General features: G+C 35.0%; 1 protein-coding gene and 1 long non-coding RNA gene across 2 annotated transcripts; one reads left to right on the top strand and one right to left on the bottom strand.

Annotated features, from left to right (window-relative positions):
• Positions 1-8,264: 8,264 nt before the first annotated feature.
• Positions 8,265-10,421, bottom strand: ZIP6 (ZIP metal ion transporter family). Its single transcript, XM_006843473.4, has 2 exons — positions 9,373-10,421; positions 8,265-8,765 (listed from the first exon to the last, which is right to left on the bottom strand). Exons 1-2 carry the CDS (start codon positions 10,081-10,083, stop codon positions 8,451-8,453), a joined length of 1,026 nt encoding a protein of 341 aa, XP_006843536.1. The 5' UTR covers positions 10,084-10,421; the 3' UTR covers positions 8,265-8,450.
• Positions 8,404-12,801, top strand: LOC110007205 (uncharacterized). The gene is made up of 2 exons (XR_002280874.2): positions 8,404-10,529; positions 12,372-12,801. It is a non-coding gene; the product is annotated as an uncharacterized LOC110007205 (long non-coding RNA).
• The last annotated feature ends 1,498 nt before the right edge of the window (positions 12,802-14,299 follow it).

The raw sequence follows: 14,299 nt of genomic DNA, 5'->3' as shown, positions 1-14,299 counted from the left end.
GACATTTAACTAAAGATCAAAACCATACTTAGATTGAAGATATCTTTCTGCAAGCGGTCATTATTTTTCAAGGCATGCCACCAGTATTTCACAATCAAAGCTTGACTAACCAACTTCAATCTCTGAATACCCAAACCTCCTTCAATTTTTGGTATGCATACTTTATTCCAATTAACAAGATGAAAAATGTTAATGTCCTTATCTGACCCCCAAAGAAAATTCCTCATCAATTTTTCAATCTCTTTAAAGACATCACCAGGCATATATAATAACAACATTTGGTAAATAGGCAAATTAGACAATGATGATTTAATCAAAGTAACTCCTCCCCCTAAGGACAAATGTTTGGCCTTCCAAATATCAAGTTTTTTATTCACACGTTGTACTACAGGAGCCCAAACTGTCTTTGTCAACCTACTATCTGATAGCGGCATTCCCAAATATGTAATAGGAAATATTTCCTTCTATGCCAAAACCCATACGATCTAAAATTTCATCGTATACTCTCCATTCCACCTATCATATGCATTTTCCATGTCAAGTTTAATCAAAACCCCAGGTGTACCATATCTTGATTTTGCATGAATACACTCTTGAGCTATTAAAACCCCATCTATTATCATTTTCCCTTTTATAAAAGCAGATTGAGTTGACGATATAATGGTAGGCAAAACTCTTTTAAGTATTTCAGCCAATACCTTTGAGACAATCTTATGCAAACTAGTTAGTAAACTGATAAGCCAAATATCATTAATACCCGAAATAGTGGATTTTTTTAGAATTAGAGTAATAAAACTAGAATTAATATTTTTATTCAAAATTCCAGTTTGCATAAATTCATTAACCATCATCAATAACTCATCCTGCAAAAGAAGCTAAAGTTTACGTAAAAAACATACATAAAAGGAAACCATCTGGCCTTGGAGCTTTGTCTCCAAGTAAGGCAAAAGTTGCGCACCTCAATTCCTCCATATGAACCCCCCTTTTTAACTCAAGAGTGACAGATTGGGGAAGCACTTTAAAAGGTACTCCCTCTAAGTGACCTTTGTAAGAAAGTTCTCTTGAGAAAGCCTTCTGAAAGTGCCTAATAAATTCTCCTTCCCAAGCTGCATAATAAATTCTCCTTCCCAAGCTGCAATATCATTTGAGTCAACTTCATCAAAAGAGATCCCTAATATGTCATTTTGTCTACGTCTTGCATTAACAATAGAATAAAAGAATTTGGTATTCCATTACCCTTCCTTTAGCCATTTAATTATAAACCTTTGCCTCTAATATATCTCATCCAATCTCATTAGATCATGCATATGATTTACCAAATTCATTCTATCATTCACCATTTCTATCGAGATCACCCCACTTTTTTCCACTTTAAAATCAATATGCCAAATTTGATTAGTTGTATCATCAACATCATTCTTTATGCAGAAATATCATTCTTTATACATAAATATCATTATTTATACAAAAATTCCTATCCCTCGTCCATTGCAGTAATTTTTGTCTAACCACCATTAACTTTTAAAGATTCTATAATCAGTACAATTTCTAATAGTAGTATTAATCAAATTATTTCTAATAATATTGATAATTGTATTTTCCTCCAGCCATACAATATCCATTCTAAAAGGCCTATGTCCACCAAAAGCATTCTCAATCCGTAGGATAATGGCTATATGAACTGGAGAAAATCTTTCCAAAGCATTCACTTTTACCAAAGGAAATTGACATTCCCAACAAATTGATGCAAGGAATATATCCAACTTACTCATAATAAGATTTTGGACACTATTATTAGTCTAAGTAAATTCAACACCATTTAGATGAAGATCAATTAGTTCATTTTGTTGGATAAAAGAGTCCTCTCTTCGTAGTTTTCTATTAGTAGATTTTTTTAATATGATAATCAGATTATAGGTATCTTGTACATAACCCTCTCTCTCACTCTCTAATAGCCAGTAAATTGAAATGCCAGATTAAGGTTGATATGGGTGTCCATATGTCTATCCATAGATAATTGGCTCTATATCTCCTCTCTTTCTCTCTTTCTCTCACAACAACAGGGAGCGGGTCTCCATAGATATTTGTCTTGGCTCTCTCTTCCAATCAACAATTGAGAGAGAGAGAGAGAGAGCGAGAGTCAAGCAGGATAACTTACTAAGATTTGGAAATTTGAATAACGAAACAAAAAATTATAAAAAGGGACCATCATCTAGATTTTTTTGTTTTTTCTTTTAAAACCTAAAAATTATAAGCTATATTTTCTACCACCATATCATTATTTCAAAATTCAAATAGCATATACCCACCTCAAAACAATAATTTGTCTCGCATCACATTACAAACAAACATCAAATACATAAAAACTGATATCATATGCGCAAAAATCTTAGACCCACCTCAAATTCAATATTTTCTACCTCATCATCATTAAAGAGAGAAAGCGAATCCCCATGACATAATGGACTAATGGACACACGACTGAAATGTTGATCAATCGACATTCAAATAAGAAACATCACAACATTCACTTATTTTTGCAAGATAATGAAAATTTATATGCATTACCCCGATTTTTTTAAAAAACCTAAATTATATTATTATAATGATTTTTAACTTCTTTTTTTTTTAAGGTCGGATCAGGCCGATCAAGTCAAATATTGTTCTGAATATCTAATTCATTGATCCTGATTGGTATTTTGGATAGCCGATTAGAGTCACCAATCTATTCTTTTAAATATTAAAAAGGGCCAAAAAGATAGTACAAATTGCAAAAAGTAAACTCGAACTAAACGTGTTTTTGGGCACTCAAGAGTGCTATTTGTTATGCATAAGAAGGGCAATTCGTCCTCGAGATACAGGAAAATATAGAGCTTTATTTGATGTTCCGAAGCTCTATACAGCCAAGCTTGGAACCCACACAATAGACACCAGAGTCTTTGACCTTTTAGAGAGAGGAAGAGATGAAAAACGAGTAGAGAGAGACGCGAGTTCATTGGTTTACTCTTTGGAAATTTGCAAAGAATAGTGTGTTTAGAGAGATGCAAAAAGTTGTTCAAGTATCTATCTCGTATGGGAGAGAGACCCCATTTTGTAGACCCACAAGATAGCTAGTGCTGGATACCTGCAACTACAAGTGCAAAATGCACCATTAAGCACCTTTACATCCACACCCATGCCGTTGCACATGAACACGTGAATGCCAAATGAACTCCCCCACGTTAATGCCAAATGAGTTGAAAAAACGCTGGCAAATATTATTAGCTTGGGATAAATTGCAGTGAGATGGTGTACGCACGATGGTGTACGTATAACGGTGTACGCCCGTCACGAATAAGAAAGTTGTATGTCCGATTGTGGCAATGAAATTTGATGATAAAAAAAGAAAAAAATTATTAAAAATAGTAATTAGGTGCCCATCACCCCTATCTTTCACCAAAAAAATTTAAATTTACTTACCAAAAAAACATAAAAACTCTATTATGCTTTTATATCATGGTATTATTTCATTATATGAGTAATAATTAATTAATTATTTAATTAAGATTAAAAAATTAGTACTAGCTCATAGGATAAAAAAAAAAAAAAGTAATGCAACAAGCAAAAAAAAATGTAGTACAACATCATCTTCTTTTGTCAAAAAAAAAAAAAAAAGATAATCAACAAGTATCATATTTTTCTTGTTAAAAAAAAAAAAAAGATAACACAATAAGTATTTCTTGTCAAAAAAATAAAAGGTATTTCTTAATACAACCTACGAATAAATGGTCTACTTATATTTTTTATTTTTATAACTTGATGGTCTTTAACATAAATTTAGTAATATTAATTTAAAGATAGGATTCATACAATGAGGCCATTTGAAATCGCTTTCTTTCTACTAACAATCTCTTCCACTAATTTATTCTAGAAACCTAAAAAATTAAATAAATTTGGTACGTATTCTAATAATTTCTATATTGATAAACAAATCTTTTATTTTGTTTATTAATTTTTGTATTATAAATAATGTAGTGTACTATTTTTCTTACATTTGTCAATAATACATTTTAAATTAGATGATATTATAAAATATTTTGGATTTGTTATTATTTACATAATAAAATAATTATAAAATATTGTTGATATATAATATTATAGTTAGTTAGGTTGTAATAATTTGGTTTTTTTTAGCGGATTAGGGTTTTTCGCCAATTCAAGATTTTAGAGGCCAATTTTTCATCGACTTAATCAACTCTTTATTGTTGTCCATATATGATTATATACTTAATCCATGATAATTCTATGATTTATTTTGTGTGATGTAAATTTAATGGTCAATATAAGTTTATACATGGAAAGAACATCTCAATATTCATAAATTGATGACAACAATGAAAGTTAATAATGTAGTACCCTTATTTTTTATTGGATCCTTAAAAAGCAATATTTATAATGAATTTTAATATTTGTTTCCAATGTTTTTGAAGCTTTAATCTGACCGATTCAGCCTATTCCAGATCTAACTCGCCGATTCACCGATCCGAATCGGTTTTTGAAGTGCCCGATCCGAGTCACCGATTCGCTTTTTAAACCATTGCTCTTAACCAGTGATTTAAAAAACGCCAAGTCGAACCGGACTCGCTCCGGTTCGACTCAGGAATCGGCACTGGACATGCCGATTCGGGCAAATTACACGGAATCGCCCGGTTCCAGAGAGAATCAGGCGATTCTGTACAGTGCCTCACCGATTCACTGTACGGAATCAGCGAGTCCCGTGAAGAACACGGGCTGCACAGTGTTCTTCACAGGATTCTTCAAAATTTGTCATTTTTTTTTATCATTTTTCTTGTTTTTTTTCCCATCTGATCGAATATGCAGGCTTTATGTAGCTTTTTTCAACCTTTTCATGGATTAAATGGTAGAGAAATGTTGTGTTTTTGGATCATGAAAGTTTCGTTTTTAGGGTTTCCGCCTTTCCTTGTGTTTCATGCCAAATAGGGCATGAATCTGTGAAAATTTGTAGCCATTTTGATCGTAAAGTTGTTCATCAAAAAATTATGTTACGAATTTGTGATAATCGTTGAGAAAAACAGAGTAATTTGGAGATTGAAGGCTCGGATTCACGAAACCAGGTAAAAACTTTGGGTTTTTTTTTTTTCCGCTATATGATCAATTTCACTGCATATTTTGAAAATAATGAGTTACATTCGTAGGGTTTTTAATTTTTATTGTGTATTTTATCATCTAACATATTTAATTTAATTTAATTTGCTCAATTACAGCCTGATTTTTTAGATGAACACAGTGATGTTTGTGAAAAAAAAATTCTGCTGTTTTTTTTTTTTTTTTTTTTTTTTTCCGCCTTTTGATTTTTTGTTCACGATATATTACAAATAATGTGTTAGATTTCTAGGGTTTTTAATCCTTATAGTCTTGTTTATAATCAGATGTATTCAATTTGACATGATTTATTCAATTTGAGCTTCATTTTTTAGATTCAATGACTGTTGTCTGTGAAGAACTGTGTTTTTTTTTTTTTTCCTCAATTTAATCGATTTGATTTGATTTATTGATGATAATGTGTTCATAATTTAGGGTTTTGATTCCTTATATTGTTGTTTATAAAAAACTGTACTCAATTGGATGTAATTTATTCGCTTGGAGGTGGATTTTTGAGTTAAAATGGCTGATGTAAGGTGGCTCTGTGAAGAACAGATTTTTTTTTTTTGTTTTTTGTAATCCATGATCGAATTTTTTGTTCTTTTTTTTTTTTGTAATCCATGATCGAATTTTTTGTAATCCATGATTGAATTGTTTTTTTTTTGGTAATCCATGATCGAATTTTTTGTTCTTTTTTTTTTTTGTAATCCATGATAGAATTTTTTGAATTTTTTTTTTTTTTTTTGTAATCCATGATTGAATTTATTGTTTTTTTTTTTTTTGTAATCCATGATCGAATTTTTTGAAAATATGTTCTTTTTTTTTTTTTTGTAATCCATGATCGAATTTTTTGTAATCCATGATCGAATTTTTTGTAATCCATGATTCAATTTTTAGTAATCCATGATCGAATTTTTTGAAAATTTGTGGTTTTTTTTTTGTAATCTATGATCGAATTTTTTGAAAATTTGTTGTACTTTTTTATTTTTTTTTATTTTTATCCATGATCAAATTTTTTGAAAAATGATGATTTTCCGAAAAGATGTGAAAATCGTGACAAGGTTTTGATTATCATGAGGTATTAAACCATATTTTTAATTTTTATTGTTAAAGTTTATGTTGAAAAAATTGTCTGTTGATAGATTATTTATGCAAAAAAATGCATGTTATTATAGTTTTAGTGCAAAATTGTATTTTTTTAATTTGTTGTTAATGCATTTTTGTGTTGGAATGACTGATGTTAGGTGGCTTTGTGTTATTTGTTTTTTTTTTTAGTACATGATCGAGTTTTTTAAAAAAATCGTGATTTTCGAAAAGATGTGAAAATAGTGATCAGGTTTTGATTATCATGAGGTATTAAACCATATTTTTAATTTTTATTATTAAAGTTTTTGTTGAAAAAATTGCAACAGGGTAGGGATGAGCACGACAGTGTAAGTGAGTGAAGGATGAACAAGCTTCGGGGATTTTGGATTGGGAACACAACAGAACACTAATACTCAGGGATTTGGATATAGTCAGATGCCTGCTAATATCGATGATTCGTTTTTAGATCGAATCAATGAATTGTCAAACGAATTCAATCAATGGCACCAGCGTGACCAAGAAAAAGAACATCGTCGTCAGTCATTTTATTTTTAGATCATATGTTACTAATTGTATGCTTTATTGTCGTTCATGTATGTTGATATACTTATTCCATGATAATTCTATGTTTATCCTTTTGTGTGACGTAAATTAAATGCTAAATAGTAGTTCATGCAGCGAAAGAACATATCAATATTCGCATATTCATGCAAAGAAATGAAAATTCTTAATAAAGTACCCTCATTTTTTATGGAACTCCTAAAAAACAATATTTATTATGAATTTTAATAATTTTTTTTGATTTTTTTGAAACTTTAATCTAACTTATTCACCCGATTATCGATCCGAATGACCGATTCACCGATCCGGATCGATTTTTGAGATGCCCGATCCCGGTCACCGATCCGCTTTATAAACCATTGCTCTTAACATTTGTCACATTTCACGTGACTTTATTTTACCAGATAAACTCTTTTCCATTACCATGTTTTACATTTCACGTGACTTCTTGACGTGTCCTTTTTTTTTTGAAAGGAAGGCCTGTTTAATGGACCTTATTGCGCCACGTCTTTTCACTCACATGCACAAAAAACAAACAATTCTTCAAAGTCCCGCGGTTCTACCCCACTTCGCACGAAATCCATGACAATTTCCAACAAACTTACGAATGTGGAATTCCACGCAATCAAATGACACTTACTACAACTGTGGAATTCCACGCTTCTCTTTGCTAATAAAGCAAAAACCACTTTCAATCCCAATAAGAAACAACAACAACATCCTCTCCTCTTAAAAGTTTTTGTACTCCATCGTCAAAACAAGAGAAAATTATAGATACCCCCGAAACAGTAATTCATAGGCATATATGCCTTCTAGTAAAAAAATTTGACATCATATTATTAACTTTAATATTATATTTTTATACAATGAGTAAAAAAAATCAATTTTTTTTGGATGAAAATGATCTATTTTTAAACCATAATTACTACTTTCTTTAAGTCAGTATGTCACCGGACCCACCACACAATGCAAATATAGAAGCCGGTATGGCACATTTTGTAGTGGAAGAGTAGAATTTTAAAATAAGCTTGGTCTGACATGACACATTTTAGGCCAGACTGTTAAAATTTGTTAGGCACATATTATGTTGGACTGGTACTTTTTGTCAAAAGGCGGTCTCACAAAAAATGCGTTGGACGGACAACGTTCCGACTCATTTTTGTGGTTGACTTATACATAGCACAAGCTAATCCGACATATTTTTGTGACTGACCAATGAATAGTCCAAACCCGTCCGACACATTTTTGTGGCTAACCGATAAATGTTGGACGTCATGTTTTAGAAACATGCGTTAAAATAGAGTCATTTTAGTTTAAAGAAATTAATTCCTTTAGTTAAAGGGTGGCTGCAAAGTAAAATAGTGTTAGGATTAAAAGATGCTGGGAAACACACCTAGAAAGCACAAATTCTGGGTTATCTATAATCTTCCCTCAAAACAATGCAAAAAGATTGAAGACGGCTCTCTACTCTTCAATTTTTCATATGTCAACATTCAAAAACTAATTCATCGGATTAAAACTTGCAGTCTTGTACACTACTCTCTCAAGTAACAACAGTTAAACATTATTGCTATCCAATTGGGTCACTATAAAACTCAAATTTCTATCTCTAATTTGTGAACCCATTTACAATGGAGTTTTGAGAGGGGGTTTATTGAGTTTCAAGCCCAAATTGCAAGCAATGACATGGATGCAGATCCTAAGACCAGGGCAATATATGAGGCCATTTTCATCTTGGAGGAAGATTTGATGCTCTTGTTTTGAAAGAAATCCACCGCAATTAAATCAACTAAAGCCATGTACACCAAAATCCCTGAAGAGAACGATCCCAAGATTCCCTCCATGATCAGAGCTTTTGGGTTGTTGTCATCATATCCAGTCAAGAAATAGACCAGCATCCCCAGTATGATCCCTGCGGGGGTTGTGATGGAGAACATCATGCACATCAATGCCATTGTCTTCCCACTAAAACCAGCCTGAAACAACAAAAAAATGGTTATCAATTTTAAGAGAACTCTGCCTCTCTCTCTCTCTCTGTCCCTCTAAAGGGTTAGTGTTGGAATTGTTAACTGTTTAGAACTGAAACCCAAACTGGCAAGTCAAACTGGAATCACTAGCCATTCTGGCGGGGTATTTTAGAAAGGGAAAAGTTTATATAAGGTTGCATCCTTAAAATGTAGAATCAAAGATATCGGAAATGTTGTTTTAAAATATATTTTTTCCACTAATTTTCAACTTCCAAATGAGATTTTTTAAAATCCATTTTTTTTCACTAATTTTCAATTTGGAGGTGATTTGTTTAATCACGCTTTAAATTTACTCTTTATATCTTATTTGTAGTTTTTATTTTTTAACCTTTTTGGACCAACCGGACCCGCACGGTTGGTTTACCTGTTACTGGGAACCGGCCATTTGCCAGTGTCGAGACCGGTTCGGTTTTTCGAACGCCGGCCATTTGCCGGTATCCGAGGCCGGTTCAATTTTTCGAACACTGACCCAAATCACTTGGCTAAGGTTCAGCCTTCTCTCTCTATCTAATTCTCTCTCTATGCGCAGTAAGGATCATCTCTCTCCCTCTCTAACCTGTGCGATGCAGCCGCCCAGGCCCATCCCTTCGAAGATCTGATGGAATGCAAGAGCCGCCACGAGCGGCCTTATGGTGCACTGATCCTGCGACATCCCGAGCGTCGCCCCGATGATCACTGAATGGAAGACGATCCCCACCTCCAACACCTTTGCCACCACGCTCTCCTTCCCCCTCCCCACCACCTCCGCCTCCCCCTCCTCCTCCTCCTCCTCCCTGTCACAGCAACCCACCTTGACTGAACCCAACTCTGCAACACCAGTTGTGTTCATCGTTGCAGCTGAGTTCTCTTTCTCGAGAGGGACATAGTGCGTGCCGTGGCCAGCATGCGATGACGCGGCGGCAAGGTCGACCAGGAGCGTCGTGAGGGCACCTAGCATGGTGACGAGGCCGGAAAAGGGGAAGTCACGCCATGGGTGGTGGGTCGCGATGCGGCAGTCGGCAAGGGCCTGGAACGCGTCGGGCATCACATGGACGAAGGATGTCGAGAGGATGACTCCGGCAGCGAAGCACTTTACCCAGAGGAGGAGGCGGGCATATGCGGGGTCGGAATTGAGGCGGCGGGCGAGGATAACCGGAGAGGAGACACCAACGACGCTGGTGATGAGGATGATGGGGATGGCGATGACTTTGAGTCGGAACGCCTCTGGGCTGCTCCGGCACAGGGCACGCACTACAGGTTCAGAGGAGCAGGAGACGACGGAGGCCATTCTCTGCCTTTCTTTTTCCCCTCTCAGTGTTTAGTCTCTTTCCCCTTTCTCTGTCTCTATTGCTCTTCGTGTATTTGCTATTGCTCCCTTTTTCTCTCTCTAGATCTCCAAAGTGTTTCTCTCTCTAGATCTCCAAAGTGTTTCTCTCTGTATCACTCTTCTCTCCCCACTATTGTCCCTTTCTCTCTCTAGAAAGAGACTTCTCAGTCTATTGCGCATCTCTCTCTATCTAATTGCCCCGCCTCGCCTCCCCTCCCCTCCCCTTACTTTCCTCGGTGGGGCGCCGGGAAATGAGATGTTCACTCTCTCTCTCTCTCTCTCTCTCTATCTTGTTATGTGGTGGGTGTGAAGAAGTGGGAAGCTGTTTTTTGGGTGGCCTCGTCAGCGCGTCGCAATACCGTGGAAAACTGGTTTGGGGAAAAAGTATGGAATTGCGGGCCCATCAGGTACGTCGTCTGTTATCTCTTTTTACTTTTTGTGCGGTTTGTATACAGCCTTCGCTCTAAACAATCAAATTAGAGCCTACCTACAAATAAGTGATAAAAAATATGGTTTCGACTTTGTGATAGCCGTAAAATATTCTTTGTATTTATTTATAAAATTTAAAGATTATAAATTTTTGATAGCCTTAAAATATATTTTTATATTTATTTATAAAATTTAAAGATAAAAAAATAGTATATATCGACATATCTATGAAAACTTATAAATCTTGACATTTGACCGTCCAAAAATGAGTTGCAAAATACACTATTTTCAAAACGTGAAATCTATTTTTTTCTCTTGTTTATGCATCTTGATGTTGATATGATCAATTTGAAGATATTTGAGCATCAAAACAACCTTTTCTAATAAAAGTTTTTGATAGGTTCTAATTTGATAGTTTAGACCCTAAGCTCTATACAAACTTTTCCCTTTATTTTTTATACACAAAGTTTACAAACACCTATGGCAGTCGGATTTATGGTCCCACCGATGAGTTGTGTTTGCTTCAAATTTTCAATAGTGGCATACCACCACCTGATTTCACGTTGATAGTTAGAAGTAAGGTTTACAAAACTGGACAGCTGACCCGTATTGTCCATTCATAAAACAGGATGGACGGTCTGGATTGGTGATCCATCCAAGTGAACTTGCCAATAAAAAAAAATTGAGAATAATATTTTTTTTTTTTTAAAAAAAAGAAGATAGGACCGGTTATAGCGGGTTCTATGAGAGAACCAGTCAATTTGTAGCGACTAATTCCCGATATTTTGTAGGAATTAAACTAGTCCAGTTCCGGATTGAGATCGACATGTTTCAATCCATATCACTCGTTTTAATGGTTGGTTAAAAGCGAGTATGGCTTTAAAGCTCTTTCTCGTTCGTTACACCTGGAACCCCTCTGACCCAATTTAATTCAGTAGTGGACAAATTTCAGTAACTTAGTGGCAAGTGTGTGTATTCCCCACTAGCGGCAAAAATAAATGGACGCGGTTGGCATGCGGGCCAAGCCCGCGTAGAAATATGACCCATATTATATTTATTTTTAAGATAGATTTTTGGATTTAATTTTAAAGATACGCAATCTTTAATATGGAGATCATGAAAATAAAAAATAAATAAATTTTAAAAATTAAAAATAATAATTCTATTAGAAAAACATTTGGACCGTTAGTTTCAATTGTGATTAGATGGACTACATATTTTCATCTATCTTCAAGATGGATGCTTTATACTTCTAGACAGCATATGTAGAAAGGTGGTCCAGCCCGTATGAAACACTTTGGAAATATATTTTCACTGTTTGACTGACCTGTTTGTAAAACTTGGATTTGCTTTCAACTTTTATTTTTATTTTTCGTTTTTTACATTATCTTTTTACAAAACCTGTAATTTTATATACAAATTATCTATGTATATTTTTCCTTTTTCTCTCTGGATCTATTCATTTTCACACTATTATATACTTTTCATTCTCTCCTAGATCTATTCATTTCAATACAAATAATGCCCCCTTTTACTGGTGGCATTCCTCTTATATTTTAAGGAAAATAATAGATTCGCCAAAATGAACTTTGTAGATATCCTCTCTTAATACTTTATCACAACCACAATCCACACACTGTTTTTTTGTTGTTTTTACCTTCAGTAAAAAAAATCAACAAAAATGAAACTAAAATGCCCTTCTTCTCTCTCTTTCGCTCTTTAAAAGATTCGAAATGTCATTTCGCTCTTTAAAAGATTGGAAATGTCATTAACATGTTAGATTTTTTTTATTTCTCTCTCTCCACCTGCATATGCAACAGTTGGAGGAGGCACCATGCCCATGGAAGAGGAGCTTGGGCGTTTGCTCTAACTTTTGGAAGGTTTGTAGGGGTAGAGAGGGGAAAATACAACATCTTATTTTGTTCTTTTCCTTGTTTACTTTGGGGTTTTATTGGGGCTCTGAATTTGATGAGATGCTTCGCCGATGATTCTCTTTGGATTGTTTGTCAAGGTTTATGTGGCCATTAAAGGCTTTATGAGAGCATGTAATCAATATCTAATACAGCGGATCAAAGAACTCCAACAGGAGTATGGTCCTGAGGGACCAAGAAGTTATGGTTCTGAGTGATTACGAGATTATAGTCCAGATGGATCGAGATAGGCAAATGCTATTTGCCAATACTCAGACTTGGCTTGACGAGCTAAGCTAGTCAAGTTGAAAACCCTTAATTACCTTGACATAAAATAAAATCGAAGAGGGTTTATAGGTTATCCCTTAAAGAGGTCAGAGTTATCGAGGAGAGTGAGCCAATGAACTATGTGACCATTGTGTGTGATGGTTGGCCTCTAGAGACGATGGCCAAAGCCTAATCACTGAACAACAAGCACATGTACGAGAGATTACCCATACGCACCATAGAGTTGCGGTTGCATCTGATCTTGGTGACCATGTGTTTGTCTCTAGGGGAAAACCTGTAATTCATAGATTAGGACTATGTCCCCTTGCTTATTGGCAGAGCAATCCCCCATCGGTTAAGCTATCCCCTCTCGGTTAAGCTATTGCCGTAGGATAACTATCACCCGTCGGTTAGCTATCGCCCATCGATTTGCTATCCACCATCGGTTAGGGTGCCACCATCAGTCAACCAACGGTTAAAGTGTTTCACTATTGATCAAGGTGGTTACTGACGGTCCATTAGTCAATACTTTCATTGCACAATGGCAATTCATTGTTTGTCAAGGTGATGACTAATGGTCTATCGGTCAAGACATTCTTTGCACAGTGGGCACTCATTGACAGTATTGACTAACGACATGTCCCAAAACAATTCCTAAAGGCCAATCAATCAAAAGCCAAAGTCAGGGCAGAGGCCAGGAGCAATGACTATGATCAAAGATCAGGATTAATAGCGAGCCACTAAACCTTGTCCCTGTGGTGAGTATATGCTCAGAAGTAGGTTATGGCCAGGGAACCTTGCTTTGATACCACTTGTTGGGCTCACCCAATTAGAGCCCTATCGAACGAATGCAGATGCGCTCAGCGGAATGCGGATATATGAGATACAAAAATATGTTAAAGTCGATGTGTGTGTGTATGAGTGGGAAAAACATGTAAATAAAAAAAATAACTTACTGGCACCTATAGTTTACATAGTTCATATTTTCAGAAAACATCCACCAAAGAAAGAGTCAAATCAACTATTAACTCTTCCAAGAAACAAACTTTTTTAGGATCACTGATTTTTTCTAGAGACTTCTCTCTATAAGTTTTCTTCTCTGAGGTTCTTTTATCTGTCAGAGACTTCTTTTCTTGAGGCTTCTCTCTCTCTAAAAGAAAATATTATCTCTTTCTCTCATTTTTCTTCTCTTCTCTCTCTACAAAGAAAAGACTTAAGAAGATGATCACTAACTCTATTTTATCTTCTTCATCTCTCTAAGAACAAGGGTAACTCTCTCTGTTCTTCTTCTCTCTCTCAAAGAATGATAACATTCTCTCTTCTTCTTCTCTCTAAGAGAAGAATAATATTTTCTTTCTTTTTCTTCTTTTTCTCTTCAAAAGAAGACTTCTTATATATCTGGTACAACAAGAAGAGTCCACCCAAAGAAATGGCCCAAGAGAGTTGCACGCCAAAAATGGCCCAAGCGTGATGCATGCCAAAAAATGGCCCAAGAAATGTAGCTTTGGTTAAAACTCCAAGAGCAACCAAAAACCCCTAATGTGATTGCTTTTATAATGGGTCAATGAGAA

Source organism: Amborella trichopoda, chromosome 8 (genome assembly GCF_054954075.1).
Source record: "Amborella trichopoda isolate Santa Cruz 75 chromosome 8, AtrichopodaSantaCruz75HAP2 v2.0, whole genome shotgun sequence".
NCBI lineage: Eukaryota > Viridiplantae > Streptophyta > Magnoliopsida > Amborellales > Amborellaceae > Amborella > Amborella trichopoda.
Note: the sequence above shows the minus strand (reverse complement) of the source record. Positions and strands in the feature narration are given on the sequence as shown.

What these genes read in the sequence shown, in the direction of transcription:
- ZIP6 (XM_006843473.4), bottom strand. Translation starts at nt 10,083, where the DNA reads ATGGCCTCCGTCGTCTCCTGCTCCTCTGAACCTGTAGTGCGTGCCCTG. An exon ending in TGGGCGGCTGCATCGCACAG is followed by an intron (nt 8,766 to 9,372) that starts GTTAGAGAGGGA and finishes TTGTTGTTTCAG; the next exon opens with GCTGGTTTTAGTGGGAAGAC.